At 46.8% G+C, this 25,198-nt stretch overlaps 1 protein-coding gene across 3 annotated transcripts in view; it reads right to left on the bottom strand.

The window, feature by feature from the left end:
- Positions 1-10,125, bottom strand: part of MAPKBP1 (mitogen-activated protein kinase binding protein 1) — a 100,616-nt gene extending 90,491 nt beyond the window's left edge. For all 3 annotated transcript variants that reach the window (XM_041409073.1, XM_041409163.1, XM_041409242.1), the window contains exons 1-2: positions 10,041-10,125; positions 8,900-9,237 (exon numbers count right to left, since the gene is read on the bottom strand). In XM_041409073.1, coding sequence (XP_041265007.1) covers positions 8,900-9,016 — 117 coding nt within the window. In that variant the 5' untranslated portion in view covers positions 9,017-9,237; positions 10,041-10,125. The remainder of the gene's footprint in view (positions 1-8,899; positions 9,238-10,040) is intronic.
- Between the last annotated feature and the right edge of the window lie 15,073 nt (positions 10,126-25,198).

The following is a 25,198-nucleotide window of genomic DNA, read 5'->3' as shown; positions in this document are numbered from 1 at the left end:
AGCTGCTTGAGAAGGATGACACCCCCAAAGGAGGTTTGAAACAACTGTGCTCAGATCCACTATATCTAGTTCAACACTGGGAGATAAGCCAAACACAAGGAGCTATGCAGCTGTTTTAAAGCCCTGGACACTGGGATGCTTTGCAGAAAGTGGAAAAGTATCCCTGTCTGTTTTACACTGAGGGAAAGAGACAGTCTGAAGAGCAGAGCACAGAACCCAAAATCTTTAACTTCATTTTAAAAGAAAATTACACAGCTCTATTTCAAGGTTCACTCTACCTTTATACAATTCAGCAGCAAAGAAGCACTGGTTAAGCTCATGAAAAACATCAGTCATAGCCCACACAAAGCTCTTGCAGAAAAGACTAGTATTGATGAAACATAACTGGCAGAAAGAAGTCCTTTCACTGATACAGCCTGTTTCTCTGTGGGACAGGGTCATTCAATAGACTCTTTTGATACTGTGTTACCATAAAGACAGCTTGGTTTTGGATCTCAGCTTGCTAATTCTTTCTAGCACAGGCAAGTGCTTAACCAAGTACACTCTGACAGTCATGCCCCCTCAGGATACCTCTGACACCATCCCTATCCCCTCATGGTTCCAGTCACACCGTGGCCATGGCCAAAGCACAGAGCGCAGCAAGTTCTGAACACCAAGACCTACCACCAAATAGAGACAGGTCTTGCAGACACTTCTTTCACTCTCACTCTTATTCAATGTTTCAGCACTTCCAGCATCTAAATTGCATTAGGGACTGTGCAATGAACTCAAGCTCCTTTGGTGCAAAGACTGGCCTGAGCAATGGTGCTTTTTTTTTTGGTAAATGAAAGCATCCCTAGAACAAACAAGGCTTCAAAGGCAAGCAGCCCCTTATGTGCTACTCAAAGGTGAGGAGCCAATTTCAAAGCCCTTGGGAGACCTCAAAGGCTACCACTCTGAGCACAGGAGAGGTAGCTAACACTTCAATACTGGCACTTCAAACAGCTGCCCTGTGCTGGGCCTGTCTGTCAACAGGGAAGGGTTTCTGCAGAGGCAGCACTGCTTTTCACAGTGCCTACTTTGGGAGAAAAACAAGAGCAGAAACCTTTACAACTCTATATCCTTGAATCCATGGGCACTGCCTTATAGTTGCTTTCTCCTTTCAGAAACTCCTCAATCTGCCTGCTCTCAAGACATTTGCTAATGTTATGACACCACTATGATGCAACTTCAGATAATCTACCTCTTTCCTGAGAAAAGAGTCTCTCTAGATCCAAGATGAGAGAAATTTCAGACTAACTGTGCAAAGTGTCAGGAAGATGCAGAAATTAAAGAAGCATCACTGCACGGAAGGAATGCCATTGTTAAAATTTCATTGGGTAAGAAACCTCATATTAGTTGTTATATCACATTAGCTGTCTTGACCAACTGTGAATTTTAATACTGTATTTGGGAGAACAAGCAGGTCTGACTTTTATTGCTATTGACTTGGAAACTCTGAATACACCAGCAGTTCATAGTCCTCTACAGTACTATTTTCAATCAGTTTCCTCACAGTAACTAACAACAGTACTGGTCTCCTGGGACACTAGCAAATTTACAAGGCTTACTGGGATTTCCACAGCTCTGATTCTTATGGTGCTTAATCTGCTTGAACTTGTTGGAAAGTCATCATCACCAGAGTTACTGAAATCATTAGTGACAATGGGACCAAGTCAGCATTTACAACAGCACAGTTTGTGGACTTTTAAGCAAATAATCTTAAATGAACACAAGTGCCCCTCACATGGGAGAGGTGAGAAACATCCCTGCTAATCTCCAAGAGGTTGGGTTTTGTGACTAAGGCTAGGACTTGGCCTTAGAGAATCAAGATTCAATTTCTAGGTCTGCCTCAGACTTCCTGTGGGAGTTTGGAACCATGTCTTTATAGAAAAAGCAAGTTCCATTCCCTCCATCCCTTTAGTTTTTTAAGCCTGAAGCTCCTCTGGTCTGGGTCTACTTTATCTCATCTGTCCAATGCTCCCCAAAGCAAGGTAGAGAGATGGGATGTTCCTGCAGCCTATGGTCATACAACTACTAGCAACGAGTCACCTTTGCATTGATATTTTTGAATACAGATCACACAGCACAGCTGATTACAACAGCTGCAGGCCTCAGTTGCATTTTCCTTGCACAACACACGAACGTGCTCAGGGCAAGGATAAGCAGCCCTGTGGTGAAGGGAAATAGTAGGAGGGTTTTCTGAATTGCAGTAGCCACCCTTTGGTGGGTACAGCCTCAGCAGAGCCCGCAGGGTTTCAGGCACAGGGACCAGCCCACATCTGGAGCTGGGAAGCAGAGCAGCGAGCGTGCCGCAACCCTGCTGCGCACATACCAGAGCCCTCAGAAACTTCCAGCTATGCGGAGGCAGGTATGTCAGGCACAAACACAAGCCTGAAGTAACTGAAACTGGGCTCGGTGATAGTTAATTATTCAGCCTTTAGCTGGGATCACTCAGCATTAATGTCAGGGCTAAGCACTGTTTGAGTGCCATGTAAGCACCATTCCTGGCACCAAACATCAAAACCTTTGAAAAAAGCCAAAGAGTAGCTAGTATATGTTGTTTGCTTGTACTCACAGAGAAAACTGTACCAAGGTTAATCAAGCAATTTCTCCCCAAGACCTGATCAACAGGAAACAAAATATCTACTTCAATTTTCCAGGCCATCAAAATGCTGACCACCACTTTCTCAGCCAGAAATGGAGGTGGTGCCCTGTAGTTACTTTCCACTAGACAGAGAGGACAGTAAAATAATATACAAGTCATTTTACAGGTGCTTACAGATCCTTAATGATGGAAAATCAAATGCTGGCCCAGCCTGGTCTGAGTCCCAGCCAACACTTCAATTGTTCTGCCCTTCTGAAACACATGAGGTGATACACCACAGGAAGAGCTAAGCATGCAGCTAGTGAAACAGGTGGTACACTCTGAAGGAGGTCTCTTTCCACTGTGTCTGAGGATGCCTTTCCCCACCAGCCCCATCAGCACCACACTGAACAACAGCTCTGACTAGCAAGCAGCAAATGTACCACCTGCAACGCCTTTAACAGCCCTGATCTCTGCCATCTTAGTCCCAGCCAGGTCTTTGGCAAACACTACACGCTTCACAGCCCATGGACAAAAGGGGGGATTCTGTGCACAGCTCACCCAGCACAGCAGGGAGAGCAGTGTCAAAACTGCTTATGAGCCTCTCCAGCCAGGTTAGCCAAGTCCCCTGTGCTCTCTCAGAGGACCCAGCTCATCTGAAGGAGGTGAAGAACAATATTCAAGGCAGGACCACAGCAGCTCTGAAAGGTTATCCAGATAAGCAGTGTATGACCAACCACAGGAAGCAAGAACTATTAAAACCCATGAGGCAAATGACCTGGTTTGTTATTTATGCTGACTTCACCCCAGCAGATCATCATGCTCCCCCCTGCCATGGAGATGTCTTCCTGCTGTCTTTCACAGTCAAGACAGCACATGACTTAGGGGTGGCTAGAAGAATGGATCTTGCCAGCAATCTTGCCTCAAGATTGGCAAAAAGTATCACTGTTTTACGGATGCAACTGCAAGCGACAAGACCAAATATGTTGAATTGTTTTATGCTTTTATATCCATTATACTTCAAGACTCAAAGTCAACTGGCACTGTAGTTCACCAGCAGAAAAACTCTGGCTTTGATATGCTCTGTGAATCTAAGTCACATTTAACATTCATGTTTAGACCAAGAGAGCTAGCCAGACCACCTTGTATTTTCAGGACAAGGCATATCATTCACAGATTGAAGACTGGATCAAGAAAATATTGTGTGTTAAACTATTCAAAACACAGAGGCACCCTGAGCACCCCACATCCAAGGATGGAATAGAGGGGACCAGAGCAGGGAACCAAGCAGTGAAGCATTCAACCCCTGAGCTATGACACTCTCACTTGTTCCACTGACTCTAAGATACAGACACACCACTGAAATGCACAGTGTCTGTGCTATGGAGAACCCAACCACCCTTTGTCCTGTGCTTTAAGGGACACTGTTATAAGCCAGACCAGAGACAGACATTAAATCCCTTCTATGTCTGAACAGCAGGTCCTAAGTTGTGGAGGCAATTGGCTGCATTTAGACTGAGCAGTGCAGAGCTGTGAGAGATCCCTAGCTACTACCTGGAGTCAAGTAATATTCATGGACACTGAAAGCAGAACAGGCACAGTAGCAGACACCCAGACCAAGGTTACAGACATTCTTTCAGCTGTGCCCCTGGCTGCACTGGTCCCAGAAATGGGCTGAGCACTGTTCACTGCAGAGGAACAAAAAGGGTGTACGGGGCAATACTGCACTGACTAGCTCCTCAAAAGCACCATCACTTTGTAGAAGACCCTTCCAAATGCTGCCAAAATAAAAGCTTATGTCATCATCAGACAGGTTGCTCCCTGCCTCAGCCTCACAGTCAGGCTGCTCAGCCCCACATCCAGCTCCCTGGGAACCCAGCAGGTTCTGCTGCTGCAGGACCAAGTTGTTCCCAAGGTCTTACAAAGAATCCCACTCTGCAGCAAGCCTCAGCTGCACCTGAAGTGATTTAATAAGAGGTGACGATTTTTTATGCATTTATATCAGTGAACCAAACTTGTCTGTTTTTTGGTTCTGTTATAGTTCAGGTTCAGCAATTCTCAGCTGATCCAGTTAAGACCAGCAGTGGTCTGACACCAATTCATGCTGGATGCCACGATATTTTCAAACAAAAAGGACTGTGTGCTGAAGGCAAGAAGCTACAGTCAGGCCAGAAACATGACTCCATTCTCCTGTGTCCAGGACAGCCTGTGGTCCCTGCTGAGCCCTCCAGCTTCTCAGGGGATGAAGAAGCTGGAAAACTTTGTTGAGAATGACAAGACATGAGGGGTCTGAAGCTTCCATGGATCTGCTTTCCTCTTAAATCTGTGCAAGCTCACTCACTGGCAGGACACAGAAGTACACAGAAGTACTTGTTTCTACTGGCTGGCAATAAGAACAGACCATGCCTCACCAAAGGAGGACAGGAAACTCTGTCCCACTAGGAGCAACTTAGTCAGGGCTCATTTTCAGAACAAAAGCTCTGAAGAAGGTTTTGCAGAGCCACCCAGTCCAATGTAGCATCATGGGGCAGGAACAGGCACTCCAGCTGCACATTTTTGCATGCCACTTGGAGAGGGGAGAGACCACAACACAACAACTCTCTGCTGAATGATTTCCTGCTGAGGAATCCAGGTTTTAGTCAAAGCACTCTTTTAAACAGACAACTTGAAATATTTCTGGCTTAGAAAAAACAGCAGAGATCAAAGAAAACAACAGCAAATTCCAAATGTGTTTCTTTGATTCATTGGCTTCCTGTTTCAGGGAAAGCCTGTAGCAGGTTTTGTAGCAATTTGTTTCTACATTGACATTCGCAATCTGATTTGACTAAGGATACCCACACACACCATCCCTCCTGAAACAGTCACTGCTACATCAGTTAAAAAAAGGTTTGTATTTACAAATGTAGAGCTCAACAATACAAACAACCCCTGCAGGAACTGTACTTGCTTAGGTACATTACTTCTGTGAGCAGGGTACTACAGCAACCAGGACATTTTAACAATGGGAGATGGGTCAGGCCTGAGCTTCCCCTCTGTCCTGATGGTGTTGCTCTGCAGGGTGATTCAAAAGCACTTAGTGCCCAGCTTTTAACCCCGTGTCTCTACTGGAATCACAAGCACGGTGACCAGATGCACGGCTGGATTTCTGGCAGGGCTAGTAATCCTCTAGAAATTGAATGCAAGCCAATCAACTTATCTGAGGAAATTTTAGCTTCCAACCGCCACACCAATACATTACAAATCCCAACAGTCAACAAGCCTTAGACTTAAGTCACGGTACTCTAGGTCTATATTGGTTCAACATAAAAAATAGAGATCTGGAGAGCACAGCAAAACTGGATTCAAGCCGTGAACATGAGAAGAAACAAAAAAAAAAGGAGAAGTCTAAACACAAAACTAGTCAGGCAGCAACAAAAATCAGGACTCCCACTAAACAAAAGCTGTTTTCAAAAAGCAGTAACAAAACCAAACACTACATCCCATTTGTCAACAAGCTTTACTTAGAGCTCCCATTCCTTCCACCCCTTTTCCTTTTTTTAAATGTCCATGGTTATCTATTGGCTCCTTAGTTTTACTTCTGTAGAGATCTCCTGGAGCTCTACAGTAAAACCATGCATTAATTACAGCAAGAAATTAGTCCTAGTGGAAGTCACAAAACAAGTTCTGTCTCGCACAGATCCCAAGTAACACATTGCATGTCCTGTGTAGCCATCATGCAAAACATCTCTACTTACCCACACTCCCCCTTCCACAGCAATGCACAAACAGGTCTCTGCAGAGCCAGCCTCCCACAGACTGCCCACGGCCAGCCCAGCAGTACACGGCTGCTTCACTGAAAGGAGGCAATTTCACAGGCCTTCTCCTCAGCACAACAAACTGCCCCAGGGGTCTGGCCCTAACCACTGAGACAGCCTGGCAAGCCTCACATGCCCAAAGGGTTCTTTAGGAAAGAGCCAGGACACTTCCCACAGGGGAAAAAACCCCAATCACCACAGTTCATGGAAGTTTAAGCAGTGCCACTGAGGGTGCTTATCCACCTTAAACGGAGCACCTGGTTACAATAAAAAGTTGAGGGACTCAAAGGGCTGTTGTGGGCTGGGTCTTCACCTACATCTGCACATGCAAAGCACAATATCATCTTCCAGGCATTAATTTAGGGCAACAGTCCAGTTCCATCCTAGGTAACCAAGCAGCGTCCAGCTGAGATGACCAACTTCACTGGCCCTTCCATGCTTCCACCTGACCAGTTTCATACAGCTCTTGGAGCAGTTATTTCTCATAAAGTCCAAGAGACAAAGATGCCTCAAAGTCTCCTTTCTGCAGGTCACAAAAGATCCTTCAGGAATGATATGTATGATGGTCACCATTAATCCCAGGGGTTTTGACACCCACCAAATAGCAGACTGAAACCTCTGTTTCTGCTATTTTAGGAAAACAGAACTGTTTCACCTTGGAAAGCAGAGGAGCACACATATAGCAGAGGGAGTGTCTCCACAGATACCAAACATCTGTAAGATCTTTGAAAAAGGGCCCACTCCTTTTCACCTTGCCCCTTCCAGCTGGCCCACTGATGGCAGATCCTAACTCATCTGAGCTAATTCAGAGCAGATCACCGCAGGAAACCAAGACCTGCACCTAACTCCTCATAATGCCAAATTGATTCTACCAGCAAACTCCCCACCAGTTCCTTTGCACCTCACTGATTAACAGCTCTCACTAATAAGATAGACAAAATCCAGACTTGAAACCCTAATTTGATGGTGCAGAATGAATCCATGATATCCCTCCCCAGGAGTTCAGACAGCCCTGGCTGCACACTGGCAGACAGCATGAAGGATAAAATGGAGCTCTCCCAAAAGGCACATGTAAGGACAGCAAAATGAAACCTGTAACACAGAATACCCAGGGTATGTTGCAGCAGATCCCAGCTCTGAAAAGAAGTGTGCAGACCACAGAGCCAAAATCAAATGCTCACCATATGGGTGGGCACAAGTGGCTTTTGTCTCTTCCAGTAGAAGTCACTGCAGAATACAGAACAACAAACACCAACAAAGCACGTTTCACTGGCAGTCCACAGGCTGCATGAAATGTACATACATGCACATGCACACACTGAGGTCAAGCACAAGCACCAAGGACTTTCCCCTAGACAACTTTGAGGAAGCCAGGCAGGTTTTTCTCTTGCTTGGCAAGAGAAGAATACTGTGTTCTTTGGTATTAAAGAGCCATCAGCCATCTAAGGGAAACTCTGACCTGAACCAGAGTTCTGAGAATAGGATGTCATGCTGGGGAAAGACCATTTTTAGGTATAGTGTCATTTACTTCCCCTGAAATTTTATATACACTCTTCAATTTTGAAGCATTACTGTTTTAAGACCAATGAATACACTTTTCAGACATGTATTACAAGAATTTCTTATTTATTAGCAAGTCTTCACAAAAGGGGAGGGATTAAGTTTTCTATTTATGGAACAGAGGACACAAAGGCTGAGTGATTTGCCCAGGGTTACAGGTGAATCAGTGGTAGGGACAGAACAAGGTGCCCTGACTCAGAGGCACCTGCTGTCAGCACAAGGCAATGCCACCCAGCTCTTGTACTCCCTGAAGCCAAGCTTAAGTCATCCTCTCCTCATGACACCTAGTCAGTCAATTCCTAGTCAGTGAGTGCCTGTCAGGAATTCTCCAAAACACCAAGAAGAATGATGGACTTTAAGAACCAATTATACCCAACAGAAGATAACCCTAAGGAAAGGAGGTCTGAGGCACACAGAGGAAAGCACATCCCAAACTGTGGAACACAGACCCTATGTGAACAGATATCTCCAAGACATGTTTCACATCTTTCATATCATCCTTCCCTTCCCCACATGCTCACAGAACTCTCCTTTGCAGGGTGAGAGCAACTGCTTACACACAAGAGGTGTTTCTGTATCCTCAGCTCCCAGTAATGCAGGTTAGCAGCTGGTAACATGGAGGAAGAGGCAGCACTGCATTTCTCCTGTCAGTCATTGTAACAACTCCACACACCACCGTGTGGGAAATCCCAAAAGCTTTCTGATACAAACAACGTTAATATCACGCAAGCAAAAAGAATGCTTCAAAAGAGGGGCACAAGCTTCAGAAAGGATCCGCAACAGAGCAAAGATCTCAACTAAAAAACAGACCAGTCACGGATCAGTTAGTTCCTCTGCATCACTCTAGAGATATACCAAGTCTCCCAAAGCAGCATTATCAGAACAGACGGAAACTTAGACAACAAAGTTAAAGCATGCTGCTGCAGCACGCAGCACTCACCTTGCTGCCTATATCTTCTCGCTTGTTCCCAGGCTTGCTTCTCCTCAGCTTAATGGAAGGGGAGCGAAGTAGATTTTTGATCCGACTTGTTATCGTGGAGCCTTCGACTGACATCATCTCCAGGTGCACGGTGGTGCTCACCCCACACACAGGCTGTGCCTGGGGAACGAGCCCAGGTTTGAGGCAGAAACACCGATGCGCTCAGCTTGGCTCCCACGCGTTCACATATCTCTCAGCAATTCTGCTCGGGAACTCCACTCCTGTTACACTGCAAAGCTATTCACAGAGGCTGGCAGACTTTCCTTTTGCAGATTCCAGAGGGTCAAATCAGCAGCAATCTAAACAGAAAGATGCACCGTGAGTCAATACGATATTCAGTAAATTGAATTCTAGCCTCATTCTTTGCAAGAAATATAAACGCAAGCGGTTATAGGGATGGAGGCAGCATTACTATTTTCAGAGGTTTCCACACAAATTATCATTCATTTAGTATCAATTAACACATCTACATCAATTCCCAAATCCAAAATTTAGATTTTGCGCTTCAATATCATCTTAGGACAAAGACAAAAATTCCCACCCCTTGCTTCAGCTCCATACACGTCCACTCCACCTTATGCTTCACAGCCTGGAAAGCACAATGCTGTACTTGACTATTAAACGCCGAGTCGCAGAAAAACCCCGAGAATACACACGGGGGAGTTTTTAACTCTCACAAATCTATCTCTGTTTTAAGTCCACACAATTATATAGTGTGTGATACTAGATAATAAAGGCATTTGATGTTTCCACGTCCCCTCACCCCTATTTATAAAGTGAATCAAGGAGGCACTATAGCTGCTGCCAAGGGTTACAGACCCCCGGCCAACACCTTCACCTTTCCCGAAGTAGCCCGCGGTGGCCGGGGGGAAGAGTGATGCAGTCAGAGCCTGCAGTGAATTATCCTCCCGGCTTCTGTGCAAAATGGGGGCGGGGGGAAAAAAGAGCGAGACAGAGAGAAGGGGAGACAGAAGAGAGGAAGAGAGAAACGTCCAAGCCAGCGCAGCCGGCAGCCTCCTCCCTGCGGCGGCAGCGCTGCGGGTGAGGGGCCGCGCCTCCTCCCCCCGCCCCAGCCCGCCCCGCCGCGTTGAACCTCTCCTACCTGGCGCCCAGGAACGGCGATCCCGGCGCCCACGGTGCCCCGCAGCGCCTGCCCATGCAGCCGGCCTGCCCCGAGGAGGGGCCCCATCTTGGTCTCAAATGGGTTGAATTGTTGGTGAAAATTAGTATCTCTGCAATTCAACTGCGCTGTTTGCCAGCCCTCTGACTGTAGTTGCTCCTTTCGAACAAAACCATTTACAAATTTTTGGTGCTTCCTTCCCCTGCAGAGTGGGTCGGCGCACCATGCCTTGGGTGTTGCTGTCGCTGGGGGTGTCACAGTGACCTGACTGCCCCACACACCTGCCTGGCCATTCCTGGCTGGTCAGCACACCCTGCCTGTGCCACAACAGGAGCCTCCTGAGGAATGACAGGGAAGGGGAGCATGAGACCATGTCACCCTGCTGCTCTGGGGTGGGAGAGGGGACAGAGGATTCCACCTTGTGCCCCATAGTGTGGGACAGCTGACACGTTGGTGTGTGGATCTTTTACTGGGGCTACGATGTTCACAGAGCTGGTGTGGAGGCTGCTGGCAAAGCCACACCCTGGCAGCTGAACTGGGTATTCCGGGATGAGCACGGGAGCCCACAATCACCAATGGCATGGTAGGGCCCCACTGCATAGGTTCCCAACTGTGAGGAAGTCCTGGAGTTCCTACTCCCCTCAGCTCTTCAAAGTTTTTGTTGGGAGTCTAGCAGCCCGCTGGCACATCAAGATACCCCATGGAGCCAAAAATTTGGACACTTTTGTGCTGGCTCCTAGCAGGTGAGAGCCTAGAAGCAAATACACATCAGGCCAGCAAGAGGGTTTTGCCCTGGAGCTGTCTAATACCCATTCCCAAGGGAAGAGTTCCACAGCCACTATGCTAATTCCTTTGCTTTCCAAGTGGGAAGAGAGACAGCTGCCCTACCATGCCATGGCAGCTACTAACCACATGAGAGGAGGTGGGGAGGCAGATTTCACAAGCCAGCAAGCCTGAATTGCTGTCAGAGGGCATACATTTAGGATGTAGCTCTCTCTCTTTCAGCCCGAAGAGATTGCCTGTGTCAACACTGGTCACACCACAGCCCTAAGGGGGGAAGGAAACCAGCCTTTCCCAGCATGGAAAAGTCCTGTTAGCTCCCTCTTCCTTAGCATGCCCTGCCATTTACTGCAATTTGTCCTACATCCTTGGAGTATCTTTCTGGCTCCCTGTTGTGACCTGCTCCCTTTCCTGTCTTTGGTGACTGTCCTGTCTTCAGTGACTAACTCAAACCCAGACTATTCATGGCAATTGAAGACGATCCTTCAAAAAATACAGGTTGTGAAAATTTGCTGGAGTTCAGGCAGAGATTTGCAATGACAAACAATCCACATGGTCTTCCCCATGGTAGCCAGCACGCTGCCAGCATCACAGCTTGTGACTGTGTGAACCTGCACCACCAGAATTTCAGGAAAAGTTTGTTTGCTTTCCAGGTGGGATTCTGAGCAGGCACAAGGGCTTGCAGGGCTAGGATCTTAACGTTTATCTGGTCAGAAACCTGCATAAATTGATGAAAACACCCATAGGGCATGCTTCTAATCTCTACCAGTAACTTGCAGGAAGTGAATTTAAAATGTCAGTGTCTAACCTTTGATAGCTTTTGTTTTGGTACATGTGCCAGAGAGAAATCCATGCTTGTTGCTGTGTCAAAATGTCGTAAGGTTCTGGGAACTATGGCTTTTTGAAAGATATCAAATTTTGTGGGATTTACAATAAAATTGCAAGAGTTGGTAACATTGCAATTGTTTCTAAAATGGAAGTAATTGATGTCCGTGGAGCTAAGAGTGTATATGTAGAATCATGGAATCATATGGGTGTCTTAGCTTTCAGCCCCAGACATAGTCTACAACCTGAGAGGTGGCACATAAGAAAAGGATTATTTTAGAAAATGTGAATATTGTCCATTCCTACCAAACCTCTTGTCCTATTGCTCAACAACGGTGTCTTTATGCTAAGGGTGAGGAGAAACTCGTGAAGGAAACCAGGCCTGCTGTTGCAGCAAAAATAAAATCCCTCTTCCAGGAAGATCTACACATATGGTTAGCTTAATGCAGGCTATCAGTTCTAGTGAGGAACTACTCACAGTGGATATGGAGTTTGAAAAGGGCACCAGCCCGTACAGGACTGGGACCTGGCACTGCACAGGAAAAGAAATGTAGTCAATAGTTCTTAAATTTCTGCTGTTCAACACTAAAACATCAGAGTCATCACATTTGGGAGAAACATGCATACATTTGAGAAAGAACTGAGGGATGTCTTTGAAAACAAGGGACAGCTGAGATGTGTGCTGGGGAGACGCCGTTCAAATGCAAGTAGAATTGTTCCTCTTTTGTTGGAAGCTGAGCACAGCATAATGTGATTTGTGATTACAATTCTTTGTGTCTGTGAAGCGACTGAAGAGACAGGCTAACTCTGAAACATCACTGGACTTCTAAATTCACTGAAAAGGAACTGGGACAGGGAACAGATGTTTCTGATTTTCAGACTAAAGCATACTACCTTTCTAGTTATTTTTGAAGCAGCATGAAATGTCACAGTTTCTTCAGTTTGCCCTAAAGAGAAAGATCTTGCCAGCGGTTTTTAAAGAAACTTTTTCTATAGTTTCATTAATAAAAACACTTGCTCTTTTTTTCTTTGATCTCAATAATACAAAAGGGAAACAGGCAGGAAACACCAGTTTCCTCTCAGTTTTGCAGTACAAGTCTTACCACACACCTGTTTCATTGTTAGAGGTATATGACTTTCCAATTGTAATATCAAATTTATGAAAGGTTAGTGTAAAATACTTGCACTGACTCTACAGCCACTGGAGCTTTAGCTGGAGTGAAACCAGAGCAGATGATGCTGTCCTGCGTGGCTTCTGTTCTCCCAGCCTTATGCTCCAAGAAATACCAACCCACTGAAATGGAGAAACTGCCTTTCATCCAGTGGCATGACTAGAAGCAATTGGTAACCTGCTGCTCCATGACAAGCTTCCTGATGTTGCTCTTGCTCGTGGTGTCCAAATTAAGCTTTCCTATGGCAGCAGTCAAGCTGGTAATCTGCTGGCCAGTCATTGTGTCAAAGCTCATTAAAGGTGCATGTGTGGCTTGTGCTGGGGCAAGTGCTTCACTCTGCTCACTCACCCCAGCGCTTGCTGCAGTTTCTTTTCTTGTACCATTATTGCCTCCTGACTATTGCCAGACATTACCTTTATTTCTGAACAAGGCTTGTGTTTTGACAGTATGTTCCTGTAGGGTCCATCTCCACAGGGCAGTGCCTTGACTGAGATCAGTTAATAACAACCAAAAGCAACAGGACTTTCAGCTTCACTCTAGAGTCATGAATTCTTCCTTGACAGAAGGGATAATGTACCATGAATAAATTATGTCATTTATCTTTGACGTTTCCAGCATTTGCTCTTGAATTATGTGTTCTCAGAGAAATCTTTCTTAGAGATGCCTTAAATAATGAAAGAACAGATGCCTCAACAAATTAAATGCCATCTTTTTAAGCACTAGGTAATGAAGTATCTGAAAATGTTTTCTCTGTTGCAGAAATCCTCTGTGCTTTTCTAAGAAATAGCATTTTGCAATAGTTCTGTAATCCTGTAGGGCTCTGAGCAAAAGGAACATTTTGGATGTGATTTAAAAAAAAACCAGTTACTTTCCTAGTTAAGAATATGGTGATAAAATAAGAGCACATAAAAGAAGACACAAAGTAACAGAGCAGAAGTGCTACATGAGCCCTCTCAGTGTGATATTAAACCTTTTCTTGAGCTTGCTCTCCTTACAAAGCTCTTCTCACTACCTGTGGCCAGGCAGGGAGCATGGGGTGAGTCTCCAGGCAGCTGTGCTGACACGCTGAGAGCAGATGGAGTCCCATGACTGGATACACTGAGTGCTTTCCAAACTCTCTGTGTGATGGGGCTGCAAGGTGCTCTGTGCCTCTGAAACCCTGATACCATGTCACAGCCAAGGCCCTGGGTGGTAGCTTGCTCAGCTTGGGGTTTTGCCATTTTAAATTTGTTTTCTTTATCAGAGAAACAGATCTGAGAAAGGTTTTCATTTTTTCAGACACCAGTGTGCTGGAGCTGACCTGCTCTCTGGTACTAGAGGGAGCTCCAAACTGGAAGCTGTGGCAGCCAGCATGAGCAATTGAGGCCAGCTCAGTGACCAGGTGAGTTAGTCAGGGAGCAGCATCACACTCATGCGGATTCATAGCTCCCACATAGCTTAGAGGATGGGTTGATCACCTTCACGTGTACCTGCAGAAATAGTGGGGACAGACATTTTACTCCACACCCTCACTGCTATGTTCCTGAGCAGTTTTCAGGCCGAGTGAAGAGCAAAGAACATATTTTTCCCACAAGCTTTAATCACTGAGTAAGAAAAACATTTGGGCTTCTTCTGTAAGAGCTGCCTACCCTCCAACCTCCAAAGGACCACAGTGCTGCTTTCCAGTTATGATAATGACATTTCAGCCTCACAGGATGTTGATTCAGCAGGGTCATTATGGCTTTTTCCTCATGTTGACTTCTTGTTACAGCAGTGAACAGCAGGCACTCAGATGTGGAGAGAGGGTGGAGGAGGAAAGATAAACATCTTTGGTCTAGTCCAGAATAAAAATAACATATAAGTACAATATATGACAAACTAGACAGGTAAAGTGTAAGGGAAGAAAAGCAGCTACCAGGAAGTATACGGAAGGCATTTCATGTTTAACTTTTCTCCAATTATGAAAATTACTGTGAACTTAATAATAATTTCATTATTAACCTCTTAATTAATATGAATTTGCCCTGGCAAAAGGTGCCAACAGTTCTTTTCTGGACATACAGAGGTCTCCAAAGCTCAATGTGTCAGGTGACGAAACCCAAGCAGAGTTAATTGCTTTTGTTGCCTTGTTTGCTGGCAGTGAGCTTTGTCCCTTCCTCTCTCTCATTTATTGCCACAGCTACAAGGGATAAGCAGAATGAGTTTCTGGAAATTGTTTCCAACCATAGCTTAAGCCTTTTTATCAGGCTCCTGATACCTGACTTAAAATGTTTAGAATCCTGCCAGCAGTTACATGGGATCCTTTCTTCATGTGTTCCCATTGAAAAGTCATGTAGACATCTATGGTCCATAATGCATCCAGGGAGAATATGCTTATATCATAGACTCCAGTCGTGCTTTAAAAGAAGAAAAATATACATGGATGAGTGCCATGGGTGGTTGCTAGGAAATTGTGCTGATAAAGAGAAACCATGGGGAATGCAAACAAAATGTGTAGTATAGAAAGTCCAGCTGAAGACATAAAGTTACTGCTTAGAAAAGGCTTGTCTCCACTAAGGACTGATAGTTTCTGGAATAAGACAAAATGTGTAGAGATGTACTTGTAAATCCCAGGCACAGCTACACTAATTTTTTTTTTTGAAGTAGAAGAATGTCCCCTAAACTGAAGGAAAAATTTACAAATTCCTTTCAATTTTTACTCTGCTATTGTAACAGTAGGTGAACTAGTCTACTTATGTTTCACTCCTGTATTTCAAGGGATCAGCAAAACCCATGCCCTCAATTAAAACTATTTTTAACATAATTAACAAAGTGCACACAAGTGCCCATTCAGCTGTCAAAGCAAGGCCATGTTCTGACTCACCTGGTGCCCGAGGCACATGTGCATCCGGTGTGCAGTCAGGTGTGCTTTCAAGCCTGCTGTGATGTGGCAGATGTGATTGATAAAAAAAAAACAAACCTGTGCTGTGTGACTGAAGCCTGGAGAAGTGGCTGCTGAACTTCCCACAGCCACCTTGGGCAGCACAGTGGTGAGCGGTGCTCAGGAGAGCCTCAGCAGCCCCTGAGTGCTGCGGGGGCAGACAGGCCTGGCAGGGCACTGCAGGGGCCAGGGGCTCCCTAAGAGCAAGGCCACAGCCCCCACTGCTCCTGTTCCAGCCTCTCCACTAGTGCAACACTAGTTGTGTGAGCAGCTATCCACACTAGCTGTGGCCCGGCCCACACATTTGTGCTTTAGCCAGCTTATGGAGGGAGATAAATGATGTTACAGCCCTATTAAATTTCCACCAGAAGCAGGACCTCTCTTTGTTGTCCATTTCTCAGTGGCAGGGGATGAGAATGCTATGCAGTAGCTGCTGAATGTAAATGTGTTGTGTTTCCTGCTGCCTGTGTGGAAGTTATGAGGGAGGATAAACATCAAGTATGAGGCAAAACTCAGCTCGGACACTGCCTGGGCCAGTGAACTCACCACCATCACAGCTTTGTCTGGTCAGAAAAACCATGACATGGTACCCAGGCTAATCCACAGCGGTCCTCTCAAGCTTAGATCTAGCAGAGTCTGGCCCCATTTACACACAGGACCAAATGATTTGACAGTCTCAAAAGCCCTCAGTGGGACTGCAGTGTTGCATGAACTCTGTCACTTTTAGACCGTAGTTATCTGGGAGCTTAGGTGTGGGTAGAGACAAGAGCAGCACCATGCAGATAGGAGAAGGATGTCTCCCATTAATGACAGGTGCCAGGGCTGGCAGGCACACAGAGATTGGATGTTGGATATTCCTACTTGCAAAAGGAATCCAGATCTGAAAACCACATGATAGGAAAGCATTTGAACTGGTGCTTAAATAGAGGATGCCAAATCCTTGTTCTTGTTTCTGGGAGTTATTTGTGTTCCATTGTTCTCCCTAATTACTGCTCTCTGGAAATACCTACCACAGGATGAAATTATCATTGAACTCCGTAAGGAGGGATAAAGGCCTCCCTTAGAGCAATGACTTTATACCTCTCCCAGTTTTGGGCCCATAAACTTTTTCCAGTGAGTGGGGCTTCAGGCATCTACACACTTCATCTTGCTGGCTGTGGGTTTAAGGTGTTTGTGAAAGATAGCCAAGAAGAGCTACTTTTCACAAATGTCCTAAAAGTACTTGCAAGGGCTCACTGAGCAGAGGCTGAAAGTGCTGCTTGACTGCTCTAAGATCACCTTAGGCTGGTTCACTGTAGACAGGTTGGGTTGAGCTAGGTTATGTTGGACAAGGTTAGGTTAGAGAGAGCTCCTTACTGCTACAGGCACAGAAAGGGATCACAAGATAGGTTTTCCAGCATGTGTCTAAACAACTGATTGTCCTTCACTTGACCTTCCTCTGGCAGCATAAGCAAGAGCATACAAACTAACCATCTTCACCCCCAGACTCTTCTACAATGGAAAGCAGGGAGATGTTATTTTCCAGGTTCTGCCCTCACAGAAGAGGCCTTGCAGCTTTCTATGGGGCTAAACATCAGACAAGAACAATGCCACTGCATCACTTGGCTGATGTCTGCCTGAATGTTCTTATGTGTTTAGGCCAGCTCTGCACAGACTGCATGGATGGCACTCAGCACAGGGGCTGGCCCTGGCCCAGGGACCTGAAAGGAGAGATGCTTGCAAACCCCTCTCTGCTGAGCTGGTGTTCCCAATGGCCTGCTGTCTAACCTCCCCCCAGTCCCCAGGAGAATGTAGGTCACTGTTCACATTGTTTTCCTCTGAGCCTAGACCGTTCCTGTTTTGCCACTTTGTTTGCAATTAGCCCGTACTTTTGTAATTGACCTAAATAAGCCTGTTTGTTTCATTTTCCTCCATCCCATGCCTTATGTTTCCAGAGAGCTGTAATTAATAAGAATGATGCAGCATGAATGTCTTCTGCAAGCCCAAAGCAGGCAGTGCCCTGGCTGGAGTTAGTCCTGCTCTTGGTGTTCAGCAGCAAGCTGACAATGTAAACCAGAACTCAGGCAGCTTTGGATTTTGCCCTGAGAAAAAGACAGAATGATGGATCTTACAGCTTGACTGTGCTGTATGGCCTCTACAGATGCCTTTTATTGTTACTTCTGTTAGCAAAATGAAAGAACTAGAGCAAAACTGTAAGTGAGCAAGCAAATAAGAAATCCCTCCAATAACAAGTGATGTCCAAGAGTTATATTGCAAGCTATGAAACCCACCCATTTGTATCAGTTTTCAAAGCTGCTCACTTTGTTCCCACAATCACACTTAGCACAGTGATGATGTTCTAAATTTCCTCTCATGTCACAAACCTGTCCTCCCCATGATGCCTGAAGTGTGAATGATGGAAAATCAAATGCAACAGAGCATGGAAATAATCCCACTAAATCTCTCATGCTGTTGGGCAATACTCAGCTGGATGGGTTTCAGGCACTGCTTTTTGCCTCAGTTTTCCCATCTGTTCTTATGAACTCCTGCTTGGAGAGGAACATCTCATTAATGTTTCCTTTATTTGCACTACTTTTTGCCTCTCACATCCTTAAAAGACAAAAGTAAACATCAAAACAAAACCTTGCAAGAGAGCTTTTCACAAAACTTCCTGTTGTGTTCCGGACCCTCCTGAAGAGATGTTCCAATCCTTAAAAGACAAAAGTAAACATCAAAACAAAACCTTGCAAGAGAGCTTTTCACAAACTTCCTGTTGTGTTCCAGACCCTCCTGCAGAGATGTTCCGCTGCTTCCCACAGGGGTGCCCATCTCTGTGTCCCCCTCCTGCAGGCAGAGCCGTGTGGGGTCTGTATGTCAGGTTGGCACAGAGGTCAGTACTGAGGCCCATAGGAGTCACAGAGCCTGTGGAGAGCTTAGCACTGTGGTGTCTCTGAACACCAAGCTCCGGCCTCTCACTTTAGAGGTGCTGGAGGAAGGCACAGGGAATGAAATGCAAACTACATGTCATGCTGTTCAGAAACCAAATACCAGAAATGCTGGCACTGCATCTATTTGTAGTTTTCCTGATGCATTGCCAGTATCCTACCTAGCAGTATGCAGTCGATATATGTCCCTTTGCTTGTGCTTGGTTCTCTAGAAAGACTCTGAGAGCACTTTAATAGGTGTCAGATGCAAAGCACAACTCGGTCCCAGGGTAGACTCTATCCAGCAAGCCAAGAGACGACATGAAGATAGGCACACCAAGAGCTGTGGCATAAGGTTGTGGAACTGGGGTTTTCCAATAAGCCTTTTTGGTTCAAATAAATTTTGTACCCAACTCTAACTTAATTTCCTTGGGAACTAGGGCAACAAATTACCACAAACCTGTTTTAAAATCCCCTCCATTTAACCTCTTGCTCCTTGACACAGATTTTTGAGATCCAGGTTTCCCCCTTTCTTTATAATATACCTTGGCTTGCAAAATTCACCATGCAGAAAGAAATCTGAACTTTCCACTCCCCGTGGCAACAATAATTCAATTAAACAAGACAAACCTTGGACAGCAGTTGGTCCTTGGACAGGACATGGTATACTAAATACGATACCAGCAGGAGGAGAGTGAAACACAAAACTTGTGAAACAATCCTGTTAAAAGAGAGTTGGCAAGTGGGTGCCCTTCAGGACAAGGGCACACACAAACACATACGCTCTCCCCTTTCTTTAGTCCAGCACGCTTTATATAGATGACAACAAATAGGAAGGACTGGGATTAATGGCAACTTTTGCATGCTTGCAAGCCTATCTGAAGAGCACCCAAGTGCACATTCAATTTGTATGGATGGATGCATTTGTTCCCTTTGCTAATGTGCAAATACAGGTCTGACTAGGGATGCTTTCCTTAAGCAGTGCCAGTGTGGGCAGAAAACAAATGTCAAATACAAGAAAATTGCACACAGCCCATTAGTCATCTGGCAGGACAAATGACTGAGAGGGAAATATAAAAGTATAGCCAGATCACACTCTCACAGAGTGAGAGAAAACGTGTGAAAGAAAAACAACATAGTGACTAAATACCAAAATCATGGCAAACCCAAATATTATTCTCAGAATTACTAGAATTAGGAAGGCTAGAAGGCAGGGAGCAACAGCCTGGAAATGTTGCCCAGGAAGAGGCACTATCTCCATCCCTTGAGGTTTTTAAGTCCTCGATGGAGAAAGACCTGACCAGCCTGATTTGATCTCATGACTGCCCCTGCCCTGGGCAGGAGGCTGGACTATAGATCTCCAGAGGGCCTTTCCTATGTGATTTTTTCTGTGATCCTATGAGTGCCTGTGATTTGGCATACAGAGAGGCAACTACTGACATTGCCATGACAACAAACTGGATTTCTGCTGGTGTTGCAGCTTCCTGCAAAGAGAAGCAGCTTCCTGCAGCTTCCTTGAGAGAAACACTCACAAACCCCCCAAGATTTATAGCACTAGATTCACTGGAGCTTTACTTTCAATCTAATGAAAGAATTAATAGGTATCAGCTTGTTGCACAGTTCATTTCTGCTTGTTTCGATTTTTTTTTTTTTTTTTTTTTTTTTACGATAGTGAAGAGAAAATTACATGCAATCTTGCAAAAAGAAGATAATTACATCCTCCCCCTTGGGGAGACAACCAAAATGGCTTCAGCAAATACTCCCAGTGCCAGTGGGAGGCAGGCAGTCAGCAGCCAGGGCCAGCTGCATGTGGCTCAGCACAGCCAGCTCAGTGCTGTAAGCATTTTCCTTCACCATTTGCCCTGTGGTCTTCCTAAATAGAAGCACATGAAGCGAAACGCTTCCAATGTTTTGTTCAAATACTGCAAATGAAATCTCAGCTGCAGCAACCAGGAGTTGAAAACTGGGAGCTGGGCAGATCCAAGGCGGTGGTGCTGCTGTGGCCGGCCACACACCCGGGGCGGTGCTAGGGCTGTGTGACCTGGGGGGTGCTGGCCTGCCCGAAGCCCCTGTGGGCTCCTGAGGCTGCAGGCAGAGGATGGGGATGTGGGACTCTGCTGCCACAGCTTTTGCCCTGGCAATGCCCTGGCAATGGGGGAGCTTGGGGACACAGGAGCACTGGGGCCTGAGGCAACGCAGCAGCAGCAGCCACACAAGGGCTCTGCTCTCTGCCACGTCCGCCTCGCACCCGGGTGCCGGCAGCACAGAGCACCCTCAGAGGCAGAGGAGTGCTTGGTTTCCTGCACGCTTCCCACTTGCACTGTCTGCCTCTCAGCCAGAGCCAAGGATCCAGCCCCTTGGGACTCACCTTCAGCCAGGAATAACTTCTGACTTGAGGCAATTTTAGTAGGTCACCAATGCCGCTGGCTTTTTCCTTTGGCAGTTATGCTTTTCTTCCTCACTCTATGAAAATCGAGTTTTCTTTCAAACATGAATGTGTCCCTTGTAAGCTGATCTGCAATATAATTATTTTCTCCCTTGCTCAGCAAACTTTGCGAAACTGGACATTTTCCCCATCAAAGCCAGACAATGAGGCCTTGTCTACACTGGAGCACAGTAGTAACAATTCCCACTGTGGCTGCCATCAGTTCAGCTCGCCTGGTGGGAGCCATTTATTAAAATTTTTTCTTGAAGACTAAGCCTCCCGGTTCAAGTTGATTGCCCCATATGTCAGAGCCATAAAACATTTGTGGGGTGAGATTTTTTTTGCCATGGGCATTCAAAAGCTAAGGAAGCAAATTCAAAACTTTGCAAAAGCACTCATGAGCTGCAAGTCTGTTTGAGTCATTTTTTAAAACCAAGAAGCCATTGTAATCTAGAAGTGCAGACACCAGTTGGGGAGCAGGAGTTAATCATTGTCCTTGCAAAAGGTTTGCCAGCACCTCCTTTTCCTGTCATGGTTTTGTAGCCAGTCACCTTAACAGAAGTTAAAACACGATCACATCAGACCTACACCATTAAAAAAGGTGTCAAAACAACCAGAGCAGCTGTGTTATCCATCTCATATGCAAAAACCTTCACACGTGCTTGAAGTTTGCTGAAGCTTGGCCCATCTGAAGTTATCCAGCCCCATAACCTGTCCCCCAGGAGAGGCCACACCACCACTCCCACACAGCCCAGACCCAGCCAGCCCCAGCCAAGCCAGCAGCTGCCCCCACCCTCAATCCGAGGGGCACACATGGGGCTCCACCGACTCCCATCCAACCCCACACAGGGCTGCCCAGGCAGGGGGACCTTTTCCAGGCCTGCTGCCTTTCCAAGGCTGAGCATACAAACGTGGCTCCAGCCAGGCCCCAGAGGGACACTAATGGTTGATCAAATCATGTTTTACTCTAGCTACATAACGTTTTATAGTAACGTCCAGGTCCAGCACGTCTCCAAAATAAGGCACAGCATTAGTTCACACCTTTTCAAAGCTCAGCACTGCCCGTGCCTCCGGCTTAGGCAGGGACAGAGAAGGGCCATGGGGGCCAAGGGCTCGTGGCCGAGGACAGCACAGCTTCACCCACGCCAAGCAACAGCTCCTGCAGGAAGAGGCACCTTTAGCTGCTGTTTACACAAACAGTTCCAGCCTTCACTGGATACCAAAAGAAACCAGACACCTTGTCTCCACTGAGGTTTTTCCTTCAGGAGAAAAGAAACTCAGCAAGGAATTCCAGGATCCCTTCAAAAATTTTACTGCTGTTTTAGGACACCTTAGGTTGGAACATGTTTTGTGACTAAAAAGAATACAGCTGGCAAGGCCTCAGCCATGGCAGAGGGCAGGGTGAGCCAGAGGGAAGCAGAAGAGGGCAGAGGGATTGGCATGACACTGCTGCTCTTCAGAAGAGAGGACCCAGCACATGCTTAGCAGTCGACTTGGTGCCAAAAGGCGAGTGTAGCCACAGGCCTGGGCTTTGAGGTGCTGGTGTGTGTGTCATGGCAGGCCAGGGAGCAGTGTGGGAAGCAGCAGGGTCTCAGCCCCTTTTCCTTACATAGAGGATGGGGCTCAGAGGTCCAGGCCTGAGCAGGCAGAAGGACTGTTGGAAAGAGGGGAGAAAGAGGAGCACCTGCCCCTCAGGCCAAGAGCAGCTTGTGCAGCTCCTGCAAGGGGCTCTGGCACACAGGGCACTGTGAAGGCAGCAAGGGATGCGTGGTGCAAGAGCTGGCAGCAGCTTCCCCAGCTGCTTCTGCCAAAGTCAGCTCCAGTGCAGACCCACCCTTCCCCTCTCACTGCTGCAGGAAATCCCAGACAGGCACTGAAATGGAGGCTACAGGGGCACATGCTGCTACAACTGCCTTCAGCAGAGAGTGGTGTGCTGTTCTGAAAACACCTGTAAAGCTCTTATTGTCCTGCTAATGGGCTTCTTGTTAAACAGAACAGTCAAGCTGCTACAAATCAAACAAGTCTTGATCATACTTTCACTCTGCAAGGGGAGGTGGTCATCAGTCATCCCATCCCCATGGCCTGAAAATACACTGTTACTGTTCCATAAACCAGTGAGCTTGTGTCATGCATTCATCTTCCAATTTCGTTTTTTATGTAGATTGGGTCCAGCACAATTTCAAAAGCAAATTCTGGCCTCTTTTTTTAAGATGATTGGTATTAGTACAGTGGTTACTTTACATTTTTTGCTTAAAAATAATCACAGATCACTGGATCTGAAAGTCCAGGGGACCAAAGTCCATCTTCCAGATCTAGTGGCACCTCAGAGGCATGAAGAGTTTTATATCCTCGCAGTGCTCAGTAGCCTCAGCTGCTAACTGGAGCTCATTGCTCGGGTAAGCTCTGCAGATCCACACGAGCCTACAGACCTTGCCCAGAGGCTTTGTGCCCGCACAGCCCCATGTCCTGGAGAAGCCAGGGAAGAGCTGCACACCCACAGGTTTTGCTGCTCCGCTGTGGGCAGCCACAGCCCTGCCCCAGCAGGCCTGGGGTTGGGACAGACCAGGAGGATCTGGGCAGGCTGTTTCATACAGCTGCTGTCTAAGGAGTTAATCGGTGCTGAAAGCTGCTAAAAATGGCACACAGCTTATGTCTGCATATCTTTTTTTAGCTGCTATTTAATTGCCTGGTTTCAGCCCACGAGGCACAGCACGGGCACTTGCCAGGGGCACCGCTCTGCGTCACACGGGGGAACTACAGGGAGCCCTGTGCTCGGCAGGAATGGGAAAGGAAGTCAAAGGCAGCAGGAAAGCCTTTCTCCTCCTCCTCAGAGCTGGTCCCAGCAGGCTGGCACAGACAGCCCTGCTCCTACGGCACAGCAGCCTGCCTGCTCACACCCACGTAGCTGTGGCTGCCCCTTGATGCACCCCCCATCACATCCACATCCTACACAGGCAGGGATCCTGGTCCCCAGCAGCTACTCCCATGCTGAGAGCTGAGACAGCTAAGGCAAAATGCTGCCTTCGGGTTGAAGTCTCCCCACTCTGATTTCCAGCATCTGCCTTACATTAGAGCCAGGGCCAACAGCTGTACCCTCAAAGAACCACAGTCCCGTATGCTGGCAGCCCTACAGAAAACAGGGAACCCTCACAAGAGCAAGATGTACCAAGTAAGTGACCACCATTACGGCAAGGACAGGCCTTTGCGCTCTGTGTCACAGCAGCTCTGCTGGCAGCAGAGAGGTGCTAAAGGGCAGCCCCACCAAAACAGGGGACAGAGGGGACATTCCCAAACACACCAGGACAGGTGAGACACACCTGGCTGCTGGCCTGGATGCATAATTGGATTACGGCAGCCCTACAGAAAACAGGGAACCCTCACAAGAGCAAGATGTACCAAGTAAGTGACCACCATTACGGCAAGGACAGGCCTTTGCGCTCTGTGTCACAGCAGCTCTGCTGGCAGCAGAGAGGTGCTAAAGGGCAGCCCCACCAAAACAGGGGACAGAGGGGACATTCCCAAACACACCAGGACAGGTGAGACACCTGGCTGCTGGGCTGGATGCATAATTGGATTAGACAAACACAGCCATAGGTCCCAAAGGCTTCCCTGGCACCGGGATGTGGGATGTGCTCGCACTGATGAGCGCGCAGGAGGTGGCTGGAAGCCTGGGGCAAAGGGCTCTCCAGCTGCCTGAAACACTGCACGGAGTTCGTGCTGGCAGCCTGCGAGGCCCAGGCCGCTGGTCAGCGGACACAGAGGCTTTCCTCTTCATCAGAAAGACCCAGACAAGTGGAGACTAAATCCTTCTAGGGGTAGAACTCTATTAAGAGAATGAAGACAGGGACACCTCCAGAAGAGCTCTCACCTGGTCAGACACCTCCAACTCGCAGGAGACACAAGATGGACAACTAAAGCGCGAGCTGAGGCACCTCAAACTCCGAATGAACAGGAACAGCCAAGTGCACTGTGGTGTAACGATGCCTTCTTGGTGCGCAGCAGCAGTTAAAAGGGCAAAGAGATGCAGCACCGAGCTCAAGAGACAACAAATGGCATTAAAATTCCTCCATTGCCATGACCCCAAATGACAGTTATTAATTTAGATTCCATTCACTGCCAATTATGGACAAACTGGT

This window comes from Onychostruthus taczanowskii, unplaced genomic scaffold (assembly GCF_017590055.1).
Source record: "Onychostruthus taczanowskii isolate IOZ18803 unplaced genomic scaffold, ASM1759005v1 scaffold1, whole genome shotgun sequence".
Classification (NCBI taxonomy): Eukaryota; Metazoa; Chordata; class Aves; order Passeriformes; family Passeridae; genus Onychostruthus; species Onychostruthus taczanowskii.
The sequence above is the reverse complement of the archived record's forward strand: the minus strand, read 5'-3'. Positions and strand labels throughout refer to the sequence as shown.